Genomic DNA, 27,705 nt, shown 5'->3' with positions numbered 1-27,705 from the left:
TTCAACATTCAACAGATATTTCTGGAGCACCTACTAAGGGCTGGCATTCTTCTAGGTGCTTGAGCTGCATAATAAGAACAGATAAGATCCTGGCTCTTGTGAAGCTTTCTTTGAGCTGGGAGGGATAGACAGCGAACAATAGGGAAGGAAAGTATGAACCCTACTGGATGGTTCTAGAAAGTGCAGAGCACAGTGGTGAGGGTTACCTCCAGGAGGAGGTAACACTGGAGCACGGACTGGAAGCAGTGAGCCTTGGGGATGTCTGGGGCACAGCCTTCCGGGCAGATGCAGCGGCTCGTGCCGAGGATGTGAGAGCCCATGCGTAGTATGTTGTAAGACAGCAGGGAGATCAGTGTGGCTGTAGCCAAGTGAAAAAGGAGGGCAGGAGATGGGCACAAAGAGGTCAAGGGGAGAGGTCAAGTTGCCCTGAGACCTGCGGGGTCTGGAGCAGAGAAGTGACAGACCATTTCCTTTTGGAAGGGCTCATCATTTGAAATCCCAGTTGGTTTTCTCTGCCTTGCATCTGAATTTATGGGTTTGTCCCCTGGTCAGCTTCCATTCCAGCTGGCTGTGTGCGGGCCCTTCAGAGTGCCGGAGCCTGGGTCTGAAGCAGACCGTGCAGCAGAGACTCGCAGTTTGCTGCAACACGTCTCATCATGTCACATGATACGACAGAGAGAAACTTGTTTAAATACAGTCATACGTTTTGATTCCATTCACATGTCCTGTGAATGTATGTGGGACTGAGCCTGTCTCCAAGCTCCTGGTGATCCCCGGCCATAGGCAATGGATGTTCAGGGCCGCAGCCGAGGCTGCACTCTGGCTCCTGGGCCACGCGAGTTCTGCCCAAAGCCAAGTGGGGGAATGAAGGACGTAGCCCTTCAGGACCGAAGTAAGGTGACTTACAAGGAAGCCGGGCCTTTCGAGCTTGGCGCACAAAACAAACTGAACCATGAAGTCACTTGATCTACTATAGCAGTGATAGTCAACCTGGTCCCTACTGCCCACTAGTGGGCATTCCAGCTTTCATGGTGGGCGGTAGCGGAGCAACCAGAGTCTAAATAAAAAGATAGATTTAACTATAGGAAGTTGTTTTATAAAGATTTATTCTACCAAACTTAGCCAAAATCTGACGTAAAGTACTTGGTAAATAATTATTATTATGTGTTTTAACTTGCTGTAACTCTGCTTTATAAATTTTATAAAGTAAAGTTACTTCCCTACTTTATAAATCACCATTACTGTGGAACTGATGGGCGGTTAGAAAATTTTACTACTAACATAGATACAAAAGTGGGCGGTAGGTATAAAAAGGTTGACTACCCCTGTAGTCAGGTCTGTCTCCTGGAGAAGTGATACCCATAATTATAGATAATTTTAAAAATCCAGAAAAATATCGAACATGAAAATGTTATTCTATTCACGCCAGCCAGATATAAGTGATATTTCAGTATCATTTACTCCTCTTCCTTTACATGCAGGAGCTCTGGTGCAGGCTCCCACCTTCCCACACCCTCGCCTGTGGCCACTCTCCTACTTCTCCGTCTCCCGCGTGCCCACTCACACGGCTCTTCCACTCACACTCATATAGAGTCGCCCAGTCTCTCTCTGTCTCACACAAACACCTTCTTCATCATCTCACACTTCACACAGTCACACCCACGCTCACGCCACCCACACATGTACTCACTCACACCTACAGGCCCTCACGTTCACGTTCTAACACCTGTGTTCATCCACACCCATGCCTTCACTTGCATCTGCACACAAGTACTTACAACTTACACACACTCAGTGCACCCCCGTAACACACTCATACTCACTAATGGTCATCACACTTACTCATACTTTTGCTCACTCACAAGTCACTCATACACTCGTCACTCAATTCTTTCTCTTCAACTCACAGCTTTGCTCACACCACACTCATTTACACACTCTTATACCCTTGCACTAATGCTCTAACTCAGTGCACTTCCCTAACACGTCCACATGCAGTCACATCCACACATTCACATTCACTCACTAAAGAGCATGCACACTCAGTCCCTCACCCTTATTATATGATGACACTGTCACACTCATTTACTTTCCTACTCTCGCTCACCTGAACTCACACACTTCCTCAAGCCCCCACACACCACTCTGCACACTCATGCTTTCTCTTTTGTACTCACTCCTGAATCTATTCTGTTCCATTTTGATGTTTGAATACATTTTTTAGCAACATATTATCCTCACTGGTCTCATACCTATCCACAGGTTTCTCTCTCTCCCTCCCACCTGCTCACTCCCACTCCCATACTCACACTGACATGCTCACCTCCAACACACACACACTCCCTCCCACACTTATGTGTCACACACTCATGCACAGCCAAACTGACACATGGCTCCCACTTCTCTCTCGCTCTCACTCACCACGTACATCGTGCATGCGCCTTTTGAATCTGAGCTTGGAACCCGCAGTGTGTGCCATTTTAGTCTTGGATGTTTTACCTCACTTTCCAGCACAGCCTTCCCCACGTCATAAATGTTCCTCAGAAACAGGCTCACAGTCCTTGGCTGACTGTTCTTGAGCCCTCCTTAGCCCAAGGCCTGTTCTTTCTCCTCGAGTGTTTGGATGAGGTGGGGGGTGGGGCTCTGTGATGCCCACTCCAGGAGGCAGCATTGGAAAAGGCCAACCAGCTTCTGAGGCCATCTCTGGCCCCTCAGGCAGCCATCTTACTCTAATAGGACCCTTTCTCAGGCTCTGGGGCTGGAACCACTTCCTGCCACACTGATGGGCTTCCAGTTTCCACCTCTCTGGGCCCACCCTCACTGTCCACTGTGACAGGAAACTGAGCCCTTCACTTTTACACAAAGGTCAGTGGCCTGTGATTGGGAAGATCCGAAAGTGAGTGGGGGTGGGGTGGGGAAAGATAATGAATATGATGAAGGGAAATTTGTTGCCACAGGAAGACACGTGATAGTTGCCTAAGCATAAATGTGCATAAGAATAACCTATAAACTATTTTAAAGGTCTGTACTGCTCCTCACAGACTGTTGAACTCACCTAAAAACAAACATATGGGAAAGCCACCAAATTCAAGATTCTATGTATATTATTTTGTACCTATGCCCAATGAAATGCCTAGCCCCTTGACCAGGCACTATGACTTCTCATTTCCCTTTGGTGTGGTGACATTTTTTATGGAAAATATTTGCTGTGATTAGAGTTCAGTCAATAGTAAAATCCCTGAAGTGGGAGGGAGAGCAAGCATGGGGGGGGGGGGGCGTGAGGGCTGAGCTCCCTCAGGCCGAGGCGGGGAAGAGGCTGAGCTGTCTGCAGACACTGAGCCTGAACAGCACCCCTGCACCTGACCTGAGGGTGGCTGAGCCTTGAACAGGTATGACGTGCACAAAATTTATAATAACAGGCCCATTTGGCTTCCTGCAGAAAGTAATTTGCTTCTTTGGAGGAAGCAAATGGCTTTAGGTCCTGCTTATTTCGACAGAGAATTGCAGAGTTGGACCCTGTAATAAGACCTAAGTTAACACAGCATCTTTATTTCAAGGAACTTAATGTTTCCATAGCCTTTTAGGCTGTTTCTTCCTTTTTTCTTTGACCATGGATGAGCTTCATCTTTTGACACTGTATCAAAGTAGGTCAACTTAGACAAACTAAAAAATATAAATGCACGTTTATCTCTCTTTTTTTCCCTTATGGAAAAATATTTTGCAAGGAATTAATCATAATACAGAGAGACTTGAATGGAAATAAATATTTTGGTTTTTTGATTTTGTTAAAGGTCACCAGGTTTGACTTGTGCTCTTGTCTCAGCAACCTAAGTCCTAAGGGTTCATTTTTAGAAAATAATCCAAAGTGGCCCTGGCTGGTGGCTCAGTGGGTAGAGCAATGACCCAGGTTATGGATGTCCTGGATTCAATCACTGGTCAGGGCACACAGGAGAAGTTACCATCTGCTTCTCCCCAAGTCCCTCTCCCCCTTCTCTCCTTCTTCTCCTGCTGCAACCAGTGGCACAGTTGGTTCAACTGTGGCCCAGGCACTGAGGATAGCTCAGTTGGTCTGAGCATATCAGCCTCAGGTGCTAAAAATAGCTTCATACTCGAGCATTGGCCCCAGACAGGATTGCTGGGTGGATCCCGGTAGGGGCACACGTGGGCATCTACCTCACTATCACCCCTCTTTTCACCTTTCACTAAACAAACAAACAAACAGAAAAGTAAAAATAACCAAAAATGAAGGGAAAAGTGTCCCTAAGAAGTTAATTACACTGAAAATTTTAACAACAACCACCACAACAAAAGGAAACAAAGAAAGCCTAATGAGGAAATGGTTGTCAAGGATGATGTATCAATAAATTAATAGTAGTTAATATTTATTGAGAACTTACTGTGTGCCAGAAACTTTTTTTTTTTTTTAATTTTAACAAGTTATTGAGCTGACACTAGGTAGTATAACTAGTATACAGGTTTCAGGTGCCTGATTCTACAGTACACCTCTGTACTCTGTATTGTGTGTTTACCTCCACAAGTTTATAAAGATCATCTCATTCCCTCTTGACCACAGCAACTATGGGGCAGCTACTGTTTTTGTCCTCACATTACAAACTAGAAACTGAGGCATAGAGAAATGAGATGAGTTGCTCGGATCACCCAGGGGGGAAGGTCTGCCACCCGCCTCATCTGTAAGCCCAGTGATGCAGAGCAAACACCCTATGGACCAGGCCTGGAGGGGTGTCGGCACGTGAAATGGCTGGTCAGTTGGGGTGGGAGAATTTGTGGCTAACTTCTCACTTAACCTTGTTGATATTTTATATAATGAGTATGTGAGAAATCAGAGGGAAAAAAAGAATCTATTCTGGTAACATAGCCCCTAGGAATTTTAGTGAGAAAACTTGAATTTTTGTGGTTGAGGGGGAAACAAAGTTTCCACTTAGAATGCAGCAAAGAAGCAGGCTTTGTTCTAGTGTGCCGCCCACCGTGTCAGCTCCCAGTCTCTGCACCTTGGGGTGCTGCTGAGACTAGCCAGGTCAGTGGGGTGGATGTGTGCGGTGTGAAAGTCAGAGGCAGTGCGGGACACCACGGCCTCAACTGTGGGCTTGCAGAGCTGGTGGTCTATAAATTCAGTGTGTTCCCCACTTACCTAGCATTTTAACCATCTTCTATTCTAGTCTCGGGAACTGCAGACTCTGCATAACCTCCGTAAACTCTTTGTCCAGGATCTGACTGCCCGGGTTAAAAAAGTGAGTTCTGTTTTCTGTGAATGGGACTGAGAAGGATAGATGGCCAGGAAGAATCATTCTTAGATGAAGCATCAGTTGCTTAAATTGGGGCTGGTTGTGCTTAAACATTAATTACTTCACGACAGTAGATGTTATTAAAAGAATGTGCTAGAGGCAAAAATCAGTTGGGAACATTTTGCCATCTGATTTTTCCTTCTTAGTAAAAGGAAGTTATAATCCTTTCCCTGGTTTTCATTTCAAGTGAACACATATTTCTCTGGCTGCAATGTGAAAGCCACTGTGCATGATGCAGGGGGAACCGGGGCTTGTCAGACAGCACCTCCCTGGAGCCTGGTGCGCAATGCCAGGCACCTGGAGGAGGTGGGCACGGAGGCCTTGGACCTGTCAGTGAGGAGGCCGCGGGTGCTCGGTCAGAGTGTACAGAGCACTCTAACACCCGTGTCTTAAGTGCTTCTGCAGGGCACCATGTAGGTGGCTCTTAGTGTTCCATGTTGCAGATGTGCAGGTAGGCACAGAGGTGAAATAACTTACCCAAGATTGCACAGCTGGAGAGGGCCAGAGATAGGACTGGGATGCAGGTCTGTGTGCCTTCTGAATGTGAGCTTCGTGGTCCTCATGCTACGCACACTGATTTCGAGCAGTCGCCACATGGAGAGCCCCAGGAGCAGCGTGAAGGGGTCTGGGAAGGGAGGAGAGTGGAAGCAGTAGGGTAGCTACTCCTTAAGATGTTTAAAAGCGATGGACAAGGGGCCGTGGGCCATATCCAGAGGCTTGATAGGATGGAAGGAAGCTATACCTAGGAGAAGTGTGGGCATGTGCGTGCCTGTGTGCATGTGTGTGCATGTGGGGCTCTGTGAAGGAGCCAAAGGTTATTGATAGGCTTATTAGGTATATGAGAAGGTTATTGATAGATTTATTAGCATAGATGGATTTGATAGGCTAGTAAGGGGAAAGGACACATTTTCCCAGAGAGAAGTCAAGATGAAGACATTGGCAGGGGAATAGTAACAGTAGAGAGGTGCATCTGACAACTTTGATCTTCTCGGTTAATGTGGAGGCTCTGTCCTCAGTGCAGAAGGAAGAGAATGGGGAGCCCACAGAGACTGGAGAAGGTGCAGGCACTTGGGGGAATTGCTAAGGATGAGTAGAAGAGCTGCTGAGCAGTAGAGCGAGTGTCCCCTGGGGGGTGGAAGCATGGGTTTGCCGTGACCCTCACAGCGTGGTTCTAGCACATTTGGTAGCCTGGAAATAAAAATAAAGGGGGTAGAGGATGATGGGAGATTTCAAGGCCTTAATGGCCCATGGTGAGGTAAAGATCACAGCCATCAAACTAGAAATGGCCATAGGACCTGGACCAGGTACAAGAGAGGTCAGAGCAGAGGTGATGGATTAGGAGACAAGAGAGATCAGGACAAGAGATGAAAAGGCTCAGTCTGAAGGAGGAGGTGGTCTGAGGGAGGGTGAAGACCTTGAGGTCAGACTTTCCAGATTCCATGATATAAAACTCCAGAAAGGACGGGTGGTTCTCCAAGTGTGGTCACTGCCAGCAGCATTAGCATCACTTGGGAACTTGCTGGATATGCAAATTCTCAGACCCACCAGAGGTCCAACAGAGCAGGGATGGGGGTGGGGCCCAGCAATCTGAGTTCTGAAAATCCTCCTCCTGACGAAATTTGAGAACCGCGGTGTTAGACTGAAGAGACGTGTTTGGGATGCTCATATAGCTCTGACCTCTCAGAATGAGAAAGAAGGATGGTGATCTCTTCTGTGAGCAGATGATCACTAGCAAACGGGACAAGCAAACCCATTTGTCCGTGTGTTTGCACATGCTTTCCTAACCTGTCTGGTGGCTGAGCAGGGCACTGCCGAGAGGGCACTGTTTCACTGTTCTTGCCATTGTCAAGTTCTGGTATGTTTAAGATGCTGTGCCTAGTTTGAGGTGAATTCATGACGGAAGTTTATGGAAGTGGAAGCTGAAGGGACAAGCTGAGGCCACTGAGACTCCCAGTGAGCAGACACTTGTCCACAGCTTGGTGACTTAGCTCAGTTCTGACGTTTGAAATCAATTTTAGGTCTTTGGTTTATGTTTTTACCTTGGTTCTTTTCAATAAGTTTTGAGACACTCCTTTAAAAGAAAAAGTATCTGCCTTCAAGGGAGAGGAATATATTCCAAAGAAAACTAGTCTGTATCTTTCAAAGGAAGATTGGAAGTTTTATTTTTTCTCCAACCCTCTAGAAAATAACACTTTTGACATCAACCAATGAACTTATTTGGGAAGGTTGTTGAGTCTAAACTTTTAGAACCTCTGTTTATTTTTGTTTTCAGAATAACCTTTAGTGGAATTGGGAATTTTTTAAGAGAAGATTTAGAATGTATCGTGCATATTGAGCGGGGGCTGGGGGTGGGCAGTGTGGAGGCTTGTTTCGCTGACCCTTGGTGTTGATGCAGAGTGTAGAGCTGGACAGCGATGACGGAGGGGGCAGTGCTGCCCAGAAGCAGAAGATTTCCTTCCTGGAGAACAACCTGGAGCAGCTCACTAAGGTTCACAAACAGGTAGGAGAGCTGTGCCGCTCCCTCTGCCTCTCTCTCCTGGGAAAGAGCCCTGCTTGATTTGGCCACAGCACAGGCAGAGGCTCTGATAACTAACGAAATCCTTAGTCTTCCATGACTTCCCTTATATACGTATAAAATACCTGATGTCATCAAAGCCAGTATAAGGAATTGAGTTTGAGCTCTCTGGGGTTTGGGGAGTGGGATTCTCAGAGTCTGTCTTCTCCCACCTCCAGTCCTAAGCTCAGTCCCACTGGCTTTGTTGTCTCCCATGATGCCTTTGAGGGCCCTCTGTGGACTCCAAGGCTCCACAGAAGGTAGGGCGGGCAGCACTGAGCTGGTTCAGGCCCCTTACTTTCACAGATGAGAGAACAACTGGCCATGGACAGGAGAACGGGGAGCAGATTGGCCCCTTTCTACTCTGTTGCTTTGTGTCTTGGGTAGCCTCTTAGATTCTTGCAATGCCCGAGTTTGCCTAGAGTCATAGAGAACACATCTAAACCGATAGCGATGTAGGGGGTTATTTGCCTCCTATCTGTCTGAATGCTGGTTTGTTCACAATTGTTTTTTCTAAACCCTAAAGATTTGGGATGTGATAGTAATGGTCCATCTTTATGGGCCACATGGCCAAGGGGATGTCATTTGTCTTTGACTTGTCAAGTCCTCTGCAACATTATTGATGATGGCATCATTTCTCAGGACCACAGGTTCAGCATAGTTAAAATCATTTAAACAAATTGTTTATGGAAAATATAAAAGCAAAAACTGTCAGGGAATAGGGCTCTGACATTCATTAACTATTTTACTTATGAATTCAATGAATGTTTATGAAAAACCTACTCTCTGCCAGGCAGTGGAACTGGTGTTGGGAACACATGGGTGACGATAACTGGTGTGGACCCAGCAGTAGTTCAAACTTCGGATAGCACATTCTGATTTCCAAAACCTTTTTATCCACTTGGATTCCCACACTGGCCTTATTACAACCTTTTTTTATAGATGAGAAACCCATAGTAACTGAATGATTTACACTAAGTCAGACGGCCAGGAAATAATAGAGCTGGCTCTTGAGCCCATTCCTGACCCGGGGTGAACCTGTTAGTGGAGGATCTTTGGTAGTGAAAGAGTGAGTGGTACCCCGGTTCCCTGTTAGCTTAGACTGTGTTGCAGGGCGGGGTCCAGACCACACGCTGCTGTGGACACCCACTTTCACAGAGTACTTTTGCTTTGCATTTCTTGGCTTTCTCATGCTAAAGTCTGAGTCCTGTTTTCCCACACTACTTCCCCCATCCACTCAAACAAGCAAGGAAGTGAGTCCTGCCTAAGCCTGAAGGTTCCTGTGGCTGGACATGCCTTTAATGTGACCCCATACCTCTCCTCCCTGGCTCGCAGCTGTGGATCGTTTGGTAAAGCGGGGCCCCAGATGTGGGATTCTTTTCCTCTGCTCTTTCTGAGTTTATGGTCACGTGGACTTTATACCTGGCAGGCAGTGGTCAGCCACCATCTGCTGTGGCTGCTTTCCTGTCACATTGTCCCCCGAGGTGGGTCTGCCCTTCCTGCTGCCCCCGTAACTCCAGCTCCCCCTCCCGCGCAGCTGGTCCGGGACAACGCGGACCTGCGCTGCGAGCTGCCCAAGCTGGAGAAGCGGCTGCGCGCCACGGCCGAGCGCGTCAAGGCCCTGGAGAGCGCGCTGAAGGAGGCCAAGGAGAACGCCATGCGGGACCGCAAGCGCTACCAGCAGGAGGTGGACCGCATCAAGGAGGCTGTACGGGCCAAGAACATGGCCCGGAGGGCCCACTCGGCCCAGATTGGTAGGTGCCCTCTCGCCTGTCCTATGTGCCCTCTCACCCAGGCCCTTGCTAGAAGGCGAGGACTCCACTGGCCAGAGCACTGATGCTCGAGGCCACCTGGGTGCTTGCTCTGGAGCCTCTGAGAGGCTGGTCAGGCCTGTGGGACCTCGGCTGGCGCTGCCCGGCCCCCTGCACCCACCCCGAGGGAATGGGAACATCTGCACCCACTTCTTACCCTCAGAGTTTCCAGCGCATTGGGGGGGGGGGTGTCTTCAAAGCTGCTGAGCTGAGCAGGGTGGGGTGGGGTGGGGTGGCCTAGCTGCGGCCCAGATGTTTGGCCGTAAACAGAGGTGCACTGTCAGATGCACCAGAACAAATGGCTACTTCTCAGCCAGCCCCGAAGGCCCCTCCTGTCTGCACTGCTAACTGTGAAGGCACAGGCAGCAGAGGCCTTCTTTGGGAAAGCTGCCGCAGGCACAGGTTTGCAAAGGTCCGGACTCGGCCTCCTCAGCGAGCCCTGTCTTTCTAACCTGGGGCAGCCCCCTCCAGCCCTGGGTTGGGCCATTTTGCCCATGCGGGGAGGAGTACAGCTGCTCAGTCATAGTTCCCAGGGTAGAGCCATAGAGCAAAAGGGATCTAGAGGGCTTTTTAAAAACTGAAACATCTCCAATCACATGTAATATTATTGCCCATCAGATAGCGCTGTAGAGAGGTTTTATACACCAGAAACTTCACATTTCTAGTTTTAAGATTATACTTTAAATTAGTGCTCATTAGATTTTTCACCTTTTGCATTTATTGGATTTTATACCCTTTGGAAGCTATGAACCCTCTCCTGAGAAAAATGTATCACAGGCAGAATTCTGCGTCCAATTTCAAGGGCTACATAGATGCCCTTGGAGCTCATGGGGACCTATAGATGGCCTCAGTCTAAAACTGAAATTTCTTTGTTTCTAATTTCCCTCAATCTGAATGAAAAGAATTGATATGTGAGTTCTTTCTGTCTCTTGAACACTGGGTGCCCTGGGTTAGCTAACTGTTGTTTTTGTTGTTGTTGTTGTTGTTTTTTGTATTTTTCTGAAGCTGGAAACTGGGAGGCAGTCAGACAGACTCCCGCATGCGCCCGACCGGGGTCCACCCGGCACACCCACCAGGGGGCGATGCTCTGCCCATCCGGGGCATCGCTCTGTCGCGACCAGAGCCACTCTAGCGCCTGGGGCAGAGGCCAAGGAGCCATCCCCAGCACCCAGGCCATCTTTTGCTCCAATGGAGCCTCGGCTGTGGGCGGGGAAGAGAGAGACAGAGAGGAAGGAGAGGGGGAGGGGTGGAGAAGCAGATGGGCGCCTCTCCTGTGTGCCCTGGCCGGGAATCGAACCCAGGACTTCCGCACGCCAAGCCGACGCTCTACCACTGAGCCAACCGGCCAAGGCCTGGGTTAGCTAACTTTTAATGAGAGGGCAGACCTGCTGCTTTCAGAAACTCTGGTGGTTGAGAACTGTAATGTTGGTAAGAATTATGCCTCTTGGTTTTCATATATGACCTGAAGGTGTCTGGAAGTGGCTGTTGAGGTCCTTTCTGAATGTTTCTTCTCTCCTTTCTGTTGGTTGAATATAGCCAAGCCCATCCGACCTGGACACTACCCAGCCTCATCTCCGACAGCTGTTCACGCCATCCGAGGGGGAGGAGGTGGCTCATCAAACTCCACTCATTACCAGAAATAAATAAGAAGTAAGTCTCTGCTGTTGGGTGGTTTCTGTGTGAGGCAGATCCCTGCCCCTGCCTGGCCCTCACCCACGTGTGTGGACCTGCGACAGAGGAGACCTCTGCTCCACCACACCCCTGGGACGCAGGTGTCAGGGACCTGGGCCTATCTTCAACTCAGTCTAGAGTCCCAGGGTGTTCTAGCTGGACCACCTGGCACCGGGGTCCCTCCGGGCATAGTTGAGGGTGTGGTGAATGATTCACTTGAGCTTTCTTTTGTCTGTGGGATGCCCTCTGTAGCTGGCATCTGCAAGGGCATTATTACCCGTTTGTCAACTGCTTTTACCCAGAACAGACAGATGTGGGTGGTTAAGTCTCAGGAACTGAAAATAAAGAAAAAGCCAGATGATAGAAAATTATATTTTTATAATTACTAGCTGCACTCAAAAGAGTTAAGAATTAAGCTAACTTAGATCTAGGTAGATCCAGACCAGTTTTTTCTGTGAGAGAGGGCTGTACACCTCTCTTCTCACAAACCACAGGCCCAGTATTGTTCTAAAGCAAAAAGGAAAACAAAAGGAAATGTGTTTTGGAAGTGAGAAGGAAAGAGCACAGGCCTGGCTTTTGTACTTGAGTTAGAGAAAAGAGGTTACTGGTTAGTGGAACAGACAACCGATGGCCAGAAAACTCTATTTAGAAAAACTCTGACTTTGAACCAGTATCCTGTGGACAGGAGAAGGTGGCCCCCAACGTCCTTGAACTCTAAGCCCTCACTAAGGAAGCTAGCTTGCAAGAAGGACCATTTTGCACAGTGAAGCCTCAGTGACTAAGGGCAACTCGAGAGCAGAGGTCCCTTATCCAGCCTTTTTTGCACCAAGATTAGGAAGGTGAACAGAATGGAGCTGGAGCCTCACGCGGGAGGTGGCAGCATTGCCCAGGCTTAGACTAAAACTTCCAAAGAGAAAACATGGTGGCCACAGCCAGCACCATGCAAGGAGCAGGACAGGACAGGAACCAGAGGGAAGGGCAAGGCAGCCCAGAGCAGGCCACACGCCACCACCATCCTATACCCTAGAAGGGTGGGTGGGAAGTGATCTTGGCAATGAACCGCCCCATTCAGATCTGATCTCCACTTCCAATCAGAAATAAAATAAAATTGGATGTTATAAACTTGCTTTGACTGCCATATGATCAGCATTGTGGTTGACACTGGAATAGAACCATAAGATCAAGTTGGGCAGCTTCGGACAGAAAAGCCTAACGTGCTGGTTCTTGAGCTTCAGTGGATGTCGGCATCATCCAGTACCCAGAGACCCAGGCTCACTGAGGTAGCGAAGGCCCTGGACCTTTGTATTTTTACCAAGTGCCCCAAGTGGTTTTGTTTGCCACCAAAGTCTGAGAACTTCTGTGTAGTTTACTTCTCTGTCACATAAAGAAAATTTGAGCCCTGGCTGGTTGGCTCAGCGGTAGAGCGTCGGCCTAGCGTGCGGAGGACCCGGGTTCAATTCCTGGCCAGGGCACACAGGAGAAGCGCCCATTTGCTTCTCCACCCCTCCGCCGCGCCTTCCTCTCTGTCTCTCTCTTCCCCTCCCGCAGCCAAGGCTCCATTGGAGCAAAAATGGCCCGGGCGCTGGGGATGGCTCTGTGGCCTCTGCCTCAGGCGCTAGAGTGGCTCTGGTCGCAACATGGCGACGCCCAGGATGGGCAGAGCATCGCCCCCTGGTGGGCAGAGCGTCGCCCCCATGGTGGGCGTGCCGGGTGGATCCCGGTCGGGAGCATGCGGGAGTCTGTCTGACTGTCTCTCCCTGTTTCCAGCTTCATAAAAAAAAAAAAAAAAAAGAAAAAAAGAAAATTTGAGGTGGTCTGTCCCAACAGAAAGCTAGCTGCTTAAATTTAGACTCACTATCCTCAGGAAGTATATACTTTTCTTCCTCAAGATAATCTCAAGGCCACCAAACTGACTTCTACAGTTTATGTTCCGAGTGTACTAAGCAGAGAGGAAGCAGAGACAAGGCAGAAGCAGCTCTCCTGCTGAATCAGCTTCCTTTAAGCGGCCTTCCCAGAAGCCCCACAGTCTTGATGTCCACACCCCTCTGGTGGAACTGAGGCACATGGCCACATCTAGCTGCAAGGAAGTCTGGAAAAGGTGGTCTTTTACCCAAATAAGAGTAGTGTTCTTTTACTGAGGACAAGGAGGTGGATGCTGGGGTGGACGACCAGCACTGCATTTGTTGAACACGTGACAGAGCTGTGCTTGATCTGGCACCTCCGTTACCCCATGGGAGGTAGGCATGCAGAGAGATGTCTGTCTGGCACCCAGCAAGCTCTTGATGACTACACAGGCCAGGGACTCTGGATCCACAAGCTTTGCAGTAGACAGTCACTTTCCTAATGCTGTCCCATAGAGGTCTACCAGACCCACGTTTTATGTAAGTTGCGTACAACCAAATGTTGGCCATTCAACCTGGACATCCTCTTCTCACTCTGAAGCCTGAAAATGACTAGGTCTGGAGAGACTTTAAAGACCTCGAAGGTAGCAGAACTACCCTCACCCACCATGGTGATTTGTTTGTTTCTTTACTCAGAGTGTTACAAGTGGTTTTATTTTATCTGAAATGGGAACCTCCTTGACTGACTTTGCATATACATGTTACCTCTATAGCTGGCACTTCTCTCAACACGCCCACTGTCAGGATGGCAGCATGGTTGCGGGTCTGGCTCTGCACAGCAGCCCTGGCAGCGGCAGGGCTTCCACGTCCTCAGGTTATTTCACCTCAGGGCTGGCTTCCTCCTCTGTGAAGTGGGGAGTCATTGGCGTTGATCTCAGGACTAAATGAGGTCATGCTTCTAAGCTGCTTGGCATGTAACAAGTTGTCAGCTTCTAGTATAATGAGCAGTGCAGTACCAGGTACATAGTAGGGGGTTGGTAAATGTGGGTTTATAATCTTTATTTCACACAATTGTTACAAAATATTTTTGGGTGTCTCTGTAGCAGTAGATTGTAATGACTGAGTGAGGAAGGCCCATGTCTGAGTATCCTTTTTTCTGCTCTGAGCAGGTAGAAGGTGTTTTAAAAATACTATCATTGATCTAAACATTATGAATAAGAACTTTGACTATTTTTAAGGAAAATATATGGACTATGTTTAAGAAATGACTGGGCATTTGTCAGTGGAGGTAATAAAAGGATAGTATCCACTGAAGTGGAGAATTACAATTGGAAATGAGGAAATGCTAAATCATTTTTGAAGAAATAATTGGAAATATGAAATTTATTGTTTGGATGAGATCAGAACCATTGAGATGGCCTTTCTGGATCCATGAGATCCTCACTCTGAAATGTCTGCCCTGCGTGGCAATGGCCGTAACTGCCCACTCGTCCCAGCCCTTCTGTCGGGGCTGGAGCAGTGTCCACGTGCTTGGGTGGCACCGGGATATCTTTGGGAATTCCCTCTGCTTCATTTTTAGGGTTCAAGAAATATAATCACAATGAGTGTTTTGGTTTATTCTCAAGGTTTCAGAGAAACTGAACATGTAGAAATCAAGATAGAGAAATCAAAATAACCCGGGGTAATACTGGCTTTTATTTAATCACATTTAAATCAAGGTGCCTGTCATGGGGACAGAGACCATCTCTTTCAGACCCCCAAGCTGGACATGGGGTATCAAGCTGGGACATGGGACATGGGGTTGGCCAGATGTAGGCTCCAGCCCTGGCCTTGGCTTTACTCCTCTATGACAATGGGCCATTGCTTGATTTCCTTCAGCCTCAGTTTCCTCATCCACAGAATGGGATCGGTTGTGGAGAGCCTGCTCTGTATTTGGTCTAACGATGAGTGAGACAGAGAAAGCTCTGTTCTTGTGTTGTGATGCGCTTGTTTGGGGAGGCACAGCAAATAATGAGGTGACTGCCAGTAGTGGGAAGTGTGCTGAAGCAAAGGAGAACAGGCTAGTAGAGACGGAGGGTGCTTATCTAGGAGGAAGGGCTGACCTCTGCACCGAAGACTGAATGGTGGAGAGCACAAGGGAGCAGAGTGGCCAGACACCCGCAGAGGGTGGGCTGACTGGCACATGTGAGAGCCAAGAAAGGCTGATGGGGCTGAAGCACAGAGAACAGTGGAGACCATCTTAATTCAGGTGGTTGGGGTGGGAGATGGAGGCTGGTAATTGAGGCGTTTGAGGCCCCAGTGAGCAGTTTAGAATGAACTCAGCTATGCAGGGCTACTGGTGGCTTTGGATAGATATGGTGGGACCTAGTTCAGGATTAGAAAGGGCCACCATGGGCTGGACTTAGGAGAAAGGATAGGGGTGGGTGAGTAAGAACAGGGGCTCCCCTAGGGAGCTGTTTCTGGTGCCCGCTAGGAAAGGAACAGCACTGAGCTGAGGGGGTGGCAGCAGGTGGTGAGAGTCAGCTGTGTGGGAGCTGTGGGTGGAAGGGAGAGGAGGAGGCCTGGGCGGAACTCAAAGGTGGTTCCTAGGTTTGGGCCCTAGCAACCAGGTAAATATTGTTACCTTTAGCTTGGCTGGGAAAATTGGGTGATGAGCAGGTTTTATGGAAAAACTGAGTTTGGCTTTCATCATCCTGATTATGAGATGCCTCTTAGACATTCATCTTAGCTCACCATCCAAGTGGACGTGTTGAGCAGGCTGTTGGATCAAGCTCAGGAGAAAAGTCAGGGTTCGGGTGGTCAGGACATAGGACCTGGAGATTGTGCTTCAGGCAGCGGGTCTGGAGGAGTGATCAGAGGAGTGGTGGACAGGGGCAGAGGCTCTGGGGGCTTGTCAGAAAAAAGGTGGTACCAGCAAAGAGAAAGGAGAATGAGAGGTTTGGGAGGTGAAGTGGCCACTTGGTTCCTAGAGGAAGGTAGTCAGCTGGGTCAGAGGCTGGAGGAGGAGGAGGAGCAGACTGGGTGGCTGCTGAAGGCTGGAGGGCTTCAGTGGAGGAGGGGGTCAGCCCAGTTAGCTTGGGCCAGAGAGAGCAGGGTGGGAAGTGGAGCCTGCAACTGCAGCAGCTTCCCGCTCTGTTTGAATGGGTAGAGAAATGGAGCATGTGGGTTTAAGATGGAGGTTGCATTTCATTTTTTAAGAAGGGAGCCGTTATAGCTTATTTGTATGTGGATGGTAATGACCCATCTGGGAGGGGACATGGGTAATGTAGGAGAATTACAGGGACAGAGTGTTGGTGGCAGCAGAGGTCCTGTGATCCATGAAGAGCGGAAGTGACCCTGCATCCAAGGTGATCGAAGGTGACAGGAAGGCAGAGTAGAGAGTTCAGATGCTGGATGGGTGCACTGGGAGGTGAAGGTGGTCTCGTCTTAGTGCTCCTCTTCCAGGTAAGAAGCCTGGGTACCAGCCGAGAGGAGGTGCGGTGACGGGATTGCAGGGTGGAGAAAGGAGGAGGTGTGCAATGGACCTCTCAGGCATTATTCAAGGCCCCACATTTAAAATAGACATGATTTCAGTACTTGCCTAGCTCCTTGGTTCCGAGGGCCCTGGAGTTTGTCTTCGTTTCCTGACTGCTTTAGCAAGCTGGTGGGCACTTGTTCAAATGTGTCCAGCAGATGGCGCCAGTGGGGCATTGCTGAAACATCCAGTTTTCTGAAAGGCTTGAGGCAGAATGGTCTTTTGGTTTTTCTATATTTAGACCATTATTTCTCACACTTGAATAGTAAATAGAGTACTTTTAAAGGAATAAGATTATCATACAGCCCCAGAGTTATTTTAGCATGATATTTACCTATTTGCAAATTTAAAATAGTATTTTTATTGATCTTACATGATAATCAAGTCAGCACAAATGTAGAAATCAGATTAAAATGAAACCACAAATCAAAAAGAAACTAAATCACCAACCTTAATATGATTTACTGAAAGCTGATGAACATAAAGAGCTGGGCGCAGCGTGAGGAGCGCGCAGTGTGGCCGGCTAGTACCCTCGCGGTCGTGCATGACTCGGTTCTCTCACCCTTCCCTGCTCAGACCACTGCAGAGTCATAGCATGCCTCCCAGGCATTCTGTCTTCTCCTGGCTGGAACACATCATCTTCCTTCAGCGCCCAGGAGTCCATTTCCTTCCGAGTTCCTCCTTCCTCTTTAGATGAAGATGGTTGAAGCCGTGAGGAGCAGCTCCAGCTTGGTCATAGCACAGAGCGAGTGTGGGCTGAGGTTGCACAGGAATGCTCGGGTCCAGGCAGTCAGCTAGATCAGCGAGCAGTGGTTTCCCACCCTTCACACTTGGGGACCAGGGAAAAGAGAATTATTTTGGAAACTGCTAAGGCAGAAATTACCTTGAGCATAAGTGAATTCTACTAAGATTACTGGGTCTATAATCTTCATACAACACCAGAATAGTTAACTCTTTTGCAGACCAGCATGAAATTCTGGCAGGCTGGCGGTTGAAAAACACTGATGTAGAGTATGCACATAATAATGTTTCAGCTGTTCAAGGCAGGAAAACCGTAAGATTGAAAGTATTCTGAAATGAACCAAACACCCAGGATGCCTTTCACTGTGCTGATGTAGCTAAAGGGTCTGATATTTTGAGGACTGCACTTTTTTTTTTTTTTTAACTAAAAACCATATATATTAAATCTAGAAACCATATCCTGTTTAATAAAGTTTCAAAAAACTTATCAAAGTTTGTTTGGTAAAATCACAGTGGGGGAGTCAGGAGGGACTTATTAGGGCTCTGATAGGACATTTGAAGGAACAGTTCATGTTTGTGCTCTGCGTGTTTGCTCATGTTTTGAGGCATAAAGAAAGCAGCCCTGGAGAAGGACTCCTGCGGTTTGCGGCAGGTCACCCAGGAGAACGTGACTTCAGAGAGCCACGAGAGGCACCGGGACATCCTGTCTGACCCCGAGTCTCTGATGTGTACCATTCCCAGGATCAGTGACAGTCACTGCAGGACGGCTCTGTCTCCTTCAAGTTTCACTGTCTCAGGACCTTCATTATGAATATATTTGTTAATATATAGTTAATAAGGATAATAGCATTAACACCTTACATGATGGGATGAAAGCAGACACATCACGAAGATCTGTGGGTTTTCACCACCGTCCCCCTTTGCTGTCTAACAGCTGGGACCGAGGGCCTACAGTCTTGGCTCCTCAGCCTGTCACACGCGGCCCAGACACTTGGAATGCACAACTGACTTGATTACAAGAAGTCTTGTCACAGGAAGCCACACCCAACAGGGGAATTCCAAGTGTACATTGAAGATGGGAAATCTGGTGTTTTCTAGCTTGGCACTTTAACTTCAGATTTCCTTTGAATGCTCCTGCTTTTCCACACACTCACTACCTTCAACTAAAGCCCTAACTTTAGGTCCACTTAGGCCACTGTTTCTACTTTCTTTGAACTGAGAAAGTTCCAACTTTTCTGAATCCCCACTGCACTGCAGGCAGAATGAAGTTCTGTCTCTGAGCCCTTGACCACTGCGGGACAAGGCCCTCCTGTGCGGTCCTCGGTTCAGGCCCAGCTTCCCCAGCCAGCACTCACTCACTGATACTCTGTTTACTATTATGATTCACTTGGTCTTTACTTGTTGCTCCTTTCTCTGTTCCAGACACCTGGTTCCAACCTATCCTGCACCATTGTTAGGGTTCACCTGGACCTTTCTCCTGGTTTTGATACACCAATCATGAATAAAAAATATTTTGTATATATTAGATGTACAAGGTGACTTCTGCCCACAGCAAAAATGGGTTCACGTCACACATGGAGGGTAGGCAGGGCATTGCTTTCAGATTTAAGCCTTCCAAAGTAGCAAAGGCAAAAGCCTCATTTACAGCAGGCATGTGATACCTTGTCACTCACATGACCTATATCTAAACCACTGGGTCATTCAACTTGCCACTGCTACAGCCTAGCAATGAAAAGACTTGAGTCAGGCATGTGCATGCAGGGGCTGCCCTTTGCTATAGGCAGGGTAGCCGGGTGACTATAGGCTCGGGATCTAGACTTGCACTACCTTGGGGTGAATCCTGGTGTGGCCATGTGCTGGGCAAGTTACTTTGTCTCTGCGTCCCTCAGTGGCCTCTGTAAAATGCGGCCAGTGACAGTACCCACGGACAGGGAGGCTGCGAAGACAATCGTGTGAATGTCCCACAGGGCTCAGGTGAACAGCTGGTGCTGGGCAGGCGCTCAGTGCTCACCCGCGTCACCGTCGTCTACCTGGTCTCCTCCTTTCTGAGAGGCGGAGTGGGCCGCTGAGGTCACACGACTTGTCAGTGGTCGATCCTAGACTAGGATCTCTGATCTTCTATGGAGAAGTTCACAAAGTTCCTGGGTCTAGTACCCTTTATATTCTTTCTTTCTTTTTTTTTTTTTAGTGAGAGAGACAGAGAGGGACAGACAGGGACAGGCAGGCAGGAACAGAGAGTGATGAGAAGCATCAATTCTTTGTTGTGGCATCTTAGTTGTTCATATTGATTGCTTTCTCATATGTTCCTTGACCAGGGTGCTCCAGCCAAGCCAGTGTTTGCTTAAGCCAGCGACCTCTGGGCTCAAGCCAGCGACCATGGGGTCATGTCTATGATCCCATGCTCAAACCGGTGACCCTGTGCTCAAGCTGGTGAGCCCACACTCAGGTTGGATGAGCCCACGCTCAAGCCAGCCACCTCAGGGTTTTGAACCTGGGTCCTCTGCATCCCAGGACGATGCTCTATCCACTGTGCCACCACCTTGTCAGGCGGACCCTTTATATTCTTAAAAAGTATCAATGACATAAAAAAACTTTACTATTTCCAGGTTATAGCTATTAATATATTTTGTATTGAAAATTGAAACAAAAAATCTTAAATGTTACTTTTGTTAATATAAATGCCATTTTTAATGAAAAATAATTATTTTCCAAAACAAAAAACTCAGCAGAATGACATTGTTTTACATCTTTACAAATCTTACAATATTTGGCTTAAGAAATGATAGCTGGAGCCTCATGTCTGCCTTTGCTGCCATCTGTTGCAGTGTGTTGCTTTAGTCGAATTATCTGAGGAAAACCAGCCTTGTCACTGCAGACAAGATTCTTGGCCATTCAACAACTAAGCAAACGGCGGCACAGAGAAGTTACGATGTTAGTACAGGTTCGCCGTGGGAACTGAGGGAGACAAGGTGAAGGAAGAATGAAAAGTCTCTAGAGTCCCTGGCACACGTTAGGCTGTCAAAGATATGAGTTGTGTGGACAGGCCTAGAAAGAAGGGACACGGAGGGACTTCAGGGAGAGAGGAGGGAGTCACTGCAGGTGGGCACCACTGTGGTGTGTGACTTTGAATCTAGCACTGCTGATTCAAAGGGAGGAGGCGTGGAGGACCTGGAGGAAAGAATTCCTCGTCTCGCCTGCAGTGCAGCGGACCGCTCTACTCCCAGCACTTCTTGATGTCATGTCTCTAGAGTTAGGAATTCAGAGCAGCTGGAACCGTTCCTCCATGTAGATTGCTCAAGGCTTCTGAGAGAAATCCACTTCCATTCAGGAGTGATATGTCAAGTACAATTGTTAATTCTTATATTGTGAGGATTGAATAGTGGGAAGGCAAAAGGAAAGATAAAACTATGTACTGTTTGGAGTAAGCATAAATCCACTGCAAGCAATTGCAAAAGCCAAAGTTGGGGGTGGGGGTAAATCTCTAAATACTTCTTGCAAACTCCTTATATATATATATAATTAGCTTCTTTCTTCAGCCTTCTTCCCCCCCCCTTCTAAAGTGATTTTATTTCCTTCTAAGTCTGGTCATGTGTTGCCATTCTGAATTACCATCTCTAGTTTGGCAGAGACCCAGGGACAGTCCAGTCAGGTCACTTGGTCCGGTACCTGCTTGCAGGAGGGTGAGTGACCATGCTGAATCATCTCAGAGTCAACAGGATTGGGTTTCAAATATCCTCAAGATTTGCCAGCCTGTCCCGGTGGCCAGTCCATGTGACAAGAACACTCAGAAATGGTTTTTCCTGGACCGACCCCCTTAGGTTTATAAGTTCTGTCCATTTTCTCACCTGCGTTTATCTGACGAGATGAGCGTCCAGTTGAATGCATTTTTCTCGGTCCTGCTGTGGCGGACAGGCCCTAAAGCTTGTCAGCTCAGGTGAAGGACAGCCTCTCTAATGAAGGGCCTTTTATGGATGGAGCTGCTGTGTCTTCCCCTTGAGCAGCCTGTCACAACTTCCTTGAGGTGACCACACTAGGCAGGCGGGCCTCCTTTGTGGCCCCTGTTTCATCCAAACTATTAGCCGAGACGTGCTGAATCTTGCACACGGTGGGGAGTGGGGGTTTGAATGAAAGGCCTTCTGGTGGCAGTCGTGTCACTTCATGGTCTGCTGGAGCTATTGAAGCCGCCCCTGGAGTGTGTGTGTCAGTGTCTGGCTCTGTCAACATGGCTGGGCTGCAATCATCGTGTTAAACTACAACCCTACAACTTAAGTTGTGTCCTCGGACCCTCCCGCCTGCAGGCGCGTAGGTAGACCCTCTCATCTGACAGGGGGCTCAGTGAGCGATTCTGAGACAATGTGCTTGGGAAGATGACCCTGTATGGAAAGTGAAATGGGGATTTCAGTGGTGGCATTCAGAAAGAAGTCTTGGACCTACTGGTTTTCAGCTCACAATGGACTTAAATGACAACTCTGACCAGCCTTCTACAGGGTTTCATTCTGGTCTTCACCAGAAACACAAAATCTCACCAGAAAGGCTACGCATTAAAGTTGCTCTTCACAAAGAAAAACCTGTCTCTCTGTGACTTCTAAAAAGGATGTGAATATTACCTTGTAAGGCTGTTTAAACCATTTCCAGTTGAGCAGCTTTGTAATTGTGGGTGACTATACTGTTGGAGCAAGAGACGGCAGTTAGTAAGTTCCTGGATATGTTTTGTGTCAGGGAGGAGGTGATATTCTTAAAAAGAGTCAGTTCCCTCCTTTTTTTTCTATTCAATTTTTGTTCTATATTTCTCTTCTTTTTTTAACCCACTCTATTCTTATCAGCTTTTCGAATCCCTTTCTATGCCCTGATTTCTTTTGTATTTATTTATAATATATATACTGCTTTTTTTTTTCTTCAAATATATGAGGTTGCTTAAAGCAGAAGAGCGGAGAGAGAGGGTTAGAGGAGAAGAGCGTTACAGCAGGACCCGAGACACCTTCTGGAGCAAAAACAAAGCAGTACTTGTCAGGTTATGGAATTCTTTTAGAATCTCTTCTCCCCTTCAAAACAATTTCCATTTTTTTCTTATAGTTGTTTGCTCTAAGAACAGTTGGGGTTTTCTCGGTGTCTGTCATATTTCCGGCAATTCCCACAGGCTTCTCAAGGATGAGGTCGTACCCGCCCCTGTCTCCTCCCCCCCGCCCCCCAGCCATCTCGAGCTGTGTGCGCAACCCACTGGCAAGATCACAGACCCTTCTAGGGCTGCTAGCTGGTGTGAGGGAAGTTGAACCTTTCAGGTTCATCTTGAAAGCTGAGTTGATTGGAGTTGGTCCAAAGGGCTGGCCTCCGCGTCCGGACGAGGCCAGGCTTTCATCCTGGAGGCCAGTGAACATCTGGTGGGAATGGAGTGGAATCAAAGGGGGCGTCTCCTGAGTAACTTCATCACCCCATGCAGGTGATGAAGACCTTTCGGAACTGGAAGCCTCTTGGAGAGAGAGCCTGAGTTAGGGGCTGTGCCTAGGCTGCCTTGGTGCCCCGAGTGCTGGCAAGTGAGAAACAGTGTTCAGTTCCCCCTCGGCACCAGAAAATGCATCACACTTCTCTGAATATTGGTAGTTTCGATAGATAATGACTTTCGGAAGAGACTGTGGTTAGGGCAAACGCTTAAAGCAAAAGCAGTAAGTAGGAGGCTGTGCTGTCCAATCCACTGGCCACTAGCCGCTTGTGACTACTGAGCACTTGAAACGTGGTGAAGTCCAAACGGAGATGTGCCGAAAGGGTAAAATATCCACCAGATTGCAAACACTGTGGAAACAGGGCCGTAAATATCTCAGTAATAATAGAATGTAACACATCTCAAACATGGAATGCTGAATGACATGATTAATGTATTTGATTGAATGAAATACAGGCTGGGGCAAAAGTAGGTTTACAGCTGTGACTACACAAAAGAGTTTATTCTTGTATCTTTATTATTATTTTCTACATGAGCAACTGTAAACCTACTTTTGCTCCACCTTATACATTATTAAAATTAACTTTTCTTGTTTCTTTTTACTTTTTAAAATTGTGTGGCTTGCATGGTATTTCTATTGAATATTTCTGGTCTAAATATCTAGAATTTAAAAAAAATTTTTTTTCTGAAGAGTGAATTTCCACTGTGTTTTTTAACACCTGTGTTCTTTCTCTGCTTCTCTTTCAACAGATATGACTCTCCATGTAGCATGTCAAGGACTAAATTAATCACCACATTCCTTTTTTCCCTTTCTACACAATTTGCATTTTCTTTTACATTTGCTCACCCAGCCATCTGCAGTACATGGGTTTCAGGTATTTGAGCTGTGTAGAATTTCTGTGTGTACAGATGTGTGCTTGGACTCTCTCTTCCCGAGAAATCGATCGCAGAGGATCCACTCACTCTTGGGAACCAGTGCTGCGGACTCGGCCTCGTGCGGTCCCTGTGGTCCCTGGCGGGCCCTGGACCCTCCTCTCTCTGCAGTGCGCTATCCCAGCAAACGCCCACGTGCCATTCCGGGGAACAACCAAGTACTGTGGAGGCAGGTGACCCCTCTCTGCCACAACTGTCTGGTTTCCTGTAAAATAAACACTTTATATTTTTAGGGAACAAAAAAAGTGCTGCTATAGGGGTTCAAAATTTTCATTCTGAACACTTTTCCGAAACAAGTTACTTCAAGGAAGCATTTTGAATACCCTGGTCACATCTTTGGATATGTAAAATACACCTTTTAGTATGGCACCCATTAAAACGCAAAGCAGATTTTTTTCAAGGCAGGAAAACAGTCGAAGGGTAGTAACAGAATTTGTTCATTCAGACACATCTATGTGAATGTGAAAAGTCATAAAATTCACCTCTGAGCTACCTGCTATTGAACTTGCAGTGACTAGTCTCAGCCAGCCCAGTGTGAACGTCAGTCCTTCAGAAAATGCCGCAAACTTGGATGAGTGGGAGTGGGGTTGTCCCCTCCTCTCTGACCCTATTGGACTGGCATCCCGATGGCCTCTGACTCTAGGGAACCATCTTAAGCCTTGAAGGGTATTCTGGGACCCTTCCAGTAGCTGAAAGCAGCAGCCCTGGGAGAAAGTAACTGACAAGTTTTTGTGCCTATGAATAAGTTGCCATGAATTAAGTTTTTATTTTTACTCATCCTTCTGAGTTCTCTCTTTGGCATCAACTAGATAGGTTTCATCTTAGGCAGAATTAAAAAAAATCAGTATGGTGGATTTTTTTTTACATTTAGCTTTTGCTATATTCAAATACATGAAACTAAAGCTGAAATCAATGCCTTCTGTTGTGCATATTAAAATAATGGATTTCCAACTAGTAAAGTTATCAGGGAAACTGACAAGGATTCAATTAAGTTGGTCTTCTGTGCTGCTACTGTTTCGACAAATTTGAGGATAAGTCATTGACAAACAAGCTGAACTCAGTGAAAGCACCCTTCCTTCTATTGTTGTGCCTGCCCAAGATGAGCGAGCTGGCGTCGTCCCTGCTGCTGTCACCACTGGGTGACATGTATGTGAGGAGGCATTGGGCTTTCTAGAGTCCGTGTGGATGGAAAGTAACTCAAGGGGTGTATATGTGTGTGTGTGTGTGTGTGTGTGAGAGAGAGAGAGAGAGAGAGAGAGAGAGAGTGTGTGTGTGTGTGTGTGTGTGTGTGTGTGGAGGGGGCAGGGGATTAAGCATTATGGACTGAAGTGAACTTCACACTCCTGTTGTATAAAATCCCCTAACAACAAAACTACTTAATTTGTTAAATGTTGCACTTTGTTTATATGTGTTTTGGGGGGAGTAAGAAGAGAAGAGGATGAATTATACTGGAGTATTTATTTGGTACAGATGATAATTTTGCATTTATCTGCATTTTAAAAACTCTTCTGTTTGACTTTCTGATGCTGTTGCCAGTACTCGCCCAGAATAAACTGCCCAACTGTTATTTGCAATCTGATAGAAGGGTCCTCGTAGGGCAGGTTTTGTGAAGCTTATCGGGGCATAACATATGCCATAGATTATATCCTAGCCTCTGATTTTAGAAACTAAAACATTGGTTTTTGAGAAGACTGCCAATTAATAATTATCATACCACTACTGTCTATTATACAACTGTACTACTTTGTGTTTAGAAATTGAACAAATGCCAGTGATTTCTTTTTGGCTTTCTTGTTAATAGATTATTTTTTATTTTTTCCAAAGTAATTTTTTCCTGGGTACTGCCTTCCTACTTCTAAAGACTTGCTTGGCCCTTTTATGTTTCAAAGAAACAGTCACTTTTAGTTCCATAGTTCTTGATCTCCGCAGAGGACTCACAAAATTCACTTTACTTCTATTCATAGAGAAAGTTGGCTTTGATGTCTCTTAAAGATACTTCTGCTAGTTGCTGATCAGCCAGTCAGTTCACCTAGCTTTGATCTTTATAGGACCTCTAAACTAATTTTCCTACACAGTGATTAATAGGTAGGCAGATTATTGGAATGGATTATGCAGTATATTCAAATGGATCCCTACATATTACCTAATATTAAGATTATATACTTTGTTAACCACTTGTTAAAAATGTTACATTTTTCTCAATTTTAATTTTTTAGGCTGTTGCTTCTTTACACTTGGACTGTAAATGTTAAAAAATCCACATTTCTGAATGGCCAAGACTGTGGTTATACATTTGGTTGTATGGTGCTTTTTGCTAGTGTGTGAGTGTATGTGTGTGTGCATGTGTGCTTTTCTTCTCTAAGTAATTTTATATTTCACGCTACTTCTTGAATGTTTACTTTTTGATTGTATAAGGGAATACCAGATGGTTTATACAAATAATCTCTACCTACAGAATAGCTGATTGCTAAATTTGAGGAATGCTGTTTGGGATATCAAGATTTATCTTTGGATACTAAAATATATTAATGTCGACTCTGTTTTGGTCAATTACCAGAGTCTTCTGTACAAATGCATCATCTCTTCCAATGCTGTACAGTTTGCTTTTGTTGAATGGCAGGTAGGAAGGAGAACATTAAGTGTAGATTAAGACCTTGAAAGGAAATAGTATCATATGATTAAGAAATTAGAATTCATAGAAATATTGGGATAAATTGAGGAATAAGAATGTCTGTCTAGAATGTAGCTTCTAGTATGTTTTGAAGCCCTAAACTCACATAAGGGACTGGTACTCCTGTGCAGGGTGAGGGCAGACCACGCCACTACCAGGGTTCATGGAGGAGGAGGTGTTGTCTCTCCTTTCCTGCAGGAACATAAAAGCCCCTAAAGTTCCCTCTTGAAGTGCTCTCTCTCTCTCTCTCTCTCTCTCTCTCTCTCTCTCTTTTAAGCTGGGCAGAAGACATTTGGACTCTGGCTATATGGCAATTGAGGAAGTTTTTCATTGGCAGGGGCAGGGGGGAGGTTTTGCTTCATTCACTTCATTGTCTCACCCTGCATATTGTGAGCAAGTTGAAGGAAACATCATAGTCTACAATGGCTTCATTTAACACTACAATTTAGGCTTTTAAAAAGTATTGAACAAGGGCCAGGTCTATTGCCAAGGAAGCACTGCTCCATGAAGTCTGCTTACACATTTACAACTTGAGTATCAGTTTTAAATACTTTCCATTGTGTGCAGGTGGACGGGGAATAGGGCATTCTGTAGAATTACTCGTGTCTAGTCTGTAAAGTATGTAGTGTGTACTGCAGGTGTGTGTTCTCTGGGCTCTCTGTATCTGTACAGTAGCTTTCTTTCAAAAAGTTGTGGGCAAACTTGTTTTGGTGGTTTGAAGGGGAGAACGGCAGTTTATATGAAGCAATGACGCTGTAATATATAGTACATGCAACAGAAGATCTGGAAGTAATGCTCCCCTGGCCCATGGGAAATGTTGGTTTCTTCTAGGTTCTAAAATGAAGATGTATGGATACTCTGGCAGACTGCATGTTGTATAATTTGAAAAATACTAAAAGTGGAAAATAAACTTGACTTAAACTTTGGCTTGTTTTTCTTATTTGAGTCTCCCGAAAAGCACCCTCACTGAAGATCTCAATGCCAGTGTTAGTATGAGCCACTTTCTGGCTTCAGCCGAATTCATTTCAGTGAACTAGAACTCAGATTCAAAGTATGACCCAAGCAGACCTTGACCTTTTGTTTTTCACTTAGCCTGAACGTCTGTTTTTTATTTTTTTCATTGATTTTGTTTCTTTAGCACTCAAAAGATAGGCACTGTAATAACATTAAAAAGTGACATCGTAACTTTTTATAAAGTAGAATTGAGTTAAAGCAGTATTGAGTTAAAA

General features: G+C 46.6%; 1 protein-coding gene across 1 annotated transcript in view; it reads left to right on the top strand.

The window, feature by feature from the left end:
• The window catches only part of KIF5C (kinesin family member 5C), a 162,936-nt gene extending 135,534 nt beyond the window's left edge, over positions 1 to 27,402 (top strand). The window contains exons 22-26 of the mRNA XM_066279433.1: positions 5,178 to 5,249; positions 7,699 to 7,803; positions 9,395 to 9,611; positions 11,205 to 11,318; positions 23,623 to 27,402. Of these exons, the coding sequence (XP_066135530.1) occupies positions 5,178 to 5,249; positions 7,699 to 7,803; positions 9,395 to 9,611; positions 11,205 to 11,311 (501 nt within the window). The 3' untranslated portion in view covers positions 11,312 to 11,318; positions 23,623 to 27,402. The remainder of the gene's footprint in view (positions 1 to 5,177; positions 5,250 to 7,698; positions 7,804 to 9,394; positions 9,612 to 11,204; positions 11,319 to 23,622) is intronic.
• Positions 27,403 to 27,705: the final 303 nt, after the last annotated feature.

This window comes from Saccopteryx bilineata, chromosome 5 (assembly GCF_036850765.1).
Source record: "Saccopteryx bilineata isolate mSacBil1 chromosome 5, mSacBil1_pri_phased_curated, whole genome shotgun sequence".
NCBI classification, from domain to species: domain Eukaryota; kingdom Metazoa; phylum Chordata; class Mammalia; order Chiroptera; family Emballonuridae; genus Saccopteryx; species Saccopteryx bilineata.
Note: the sequence above shows the minus strand (reverse complement) of the source record. Positions and strands in the feature narration are given on the sequence as shown.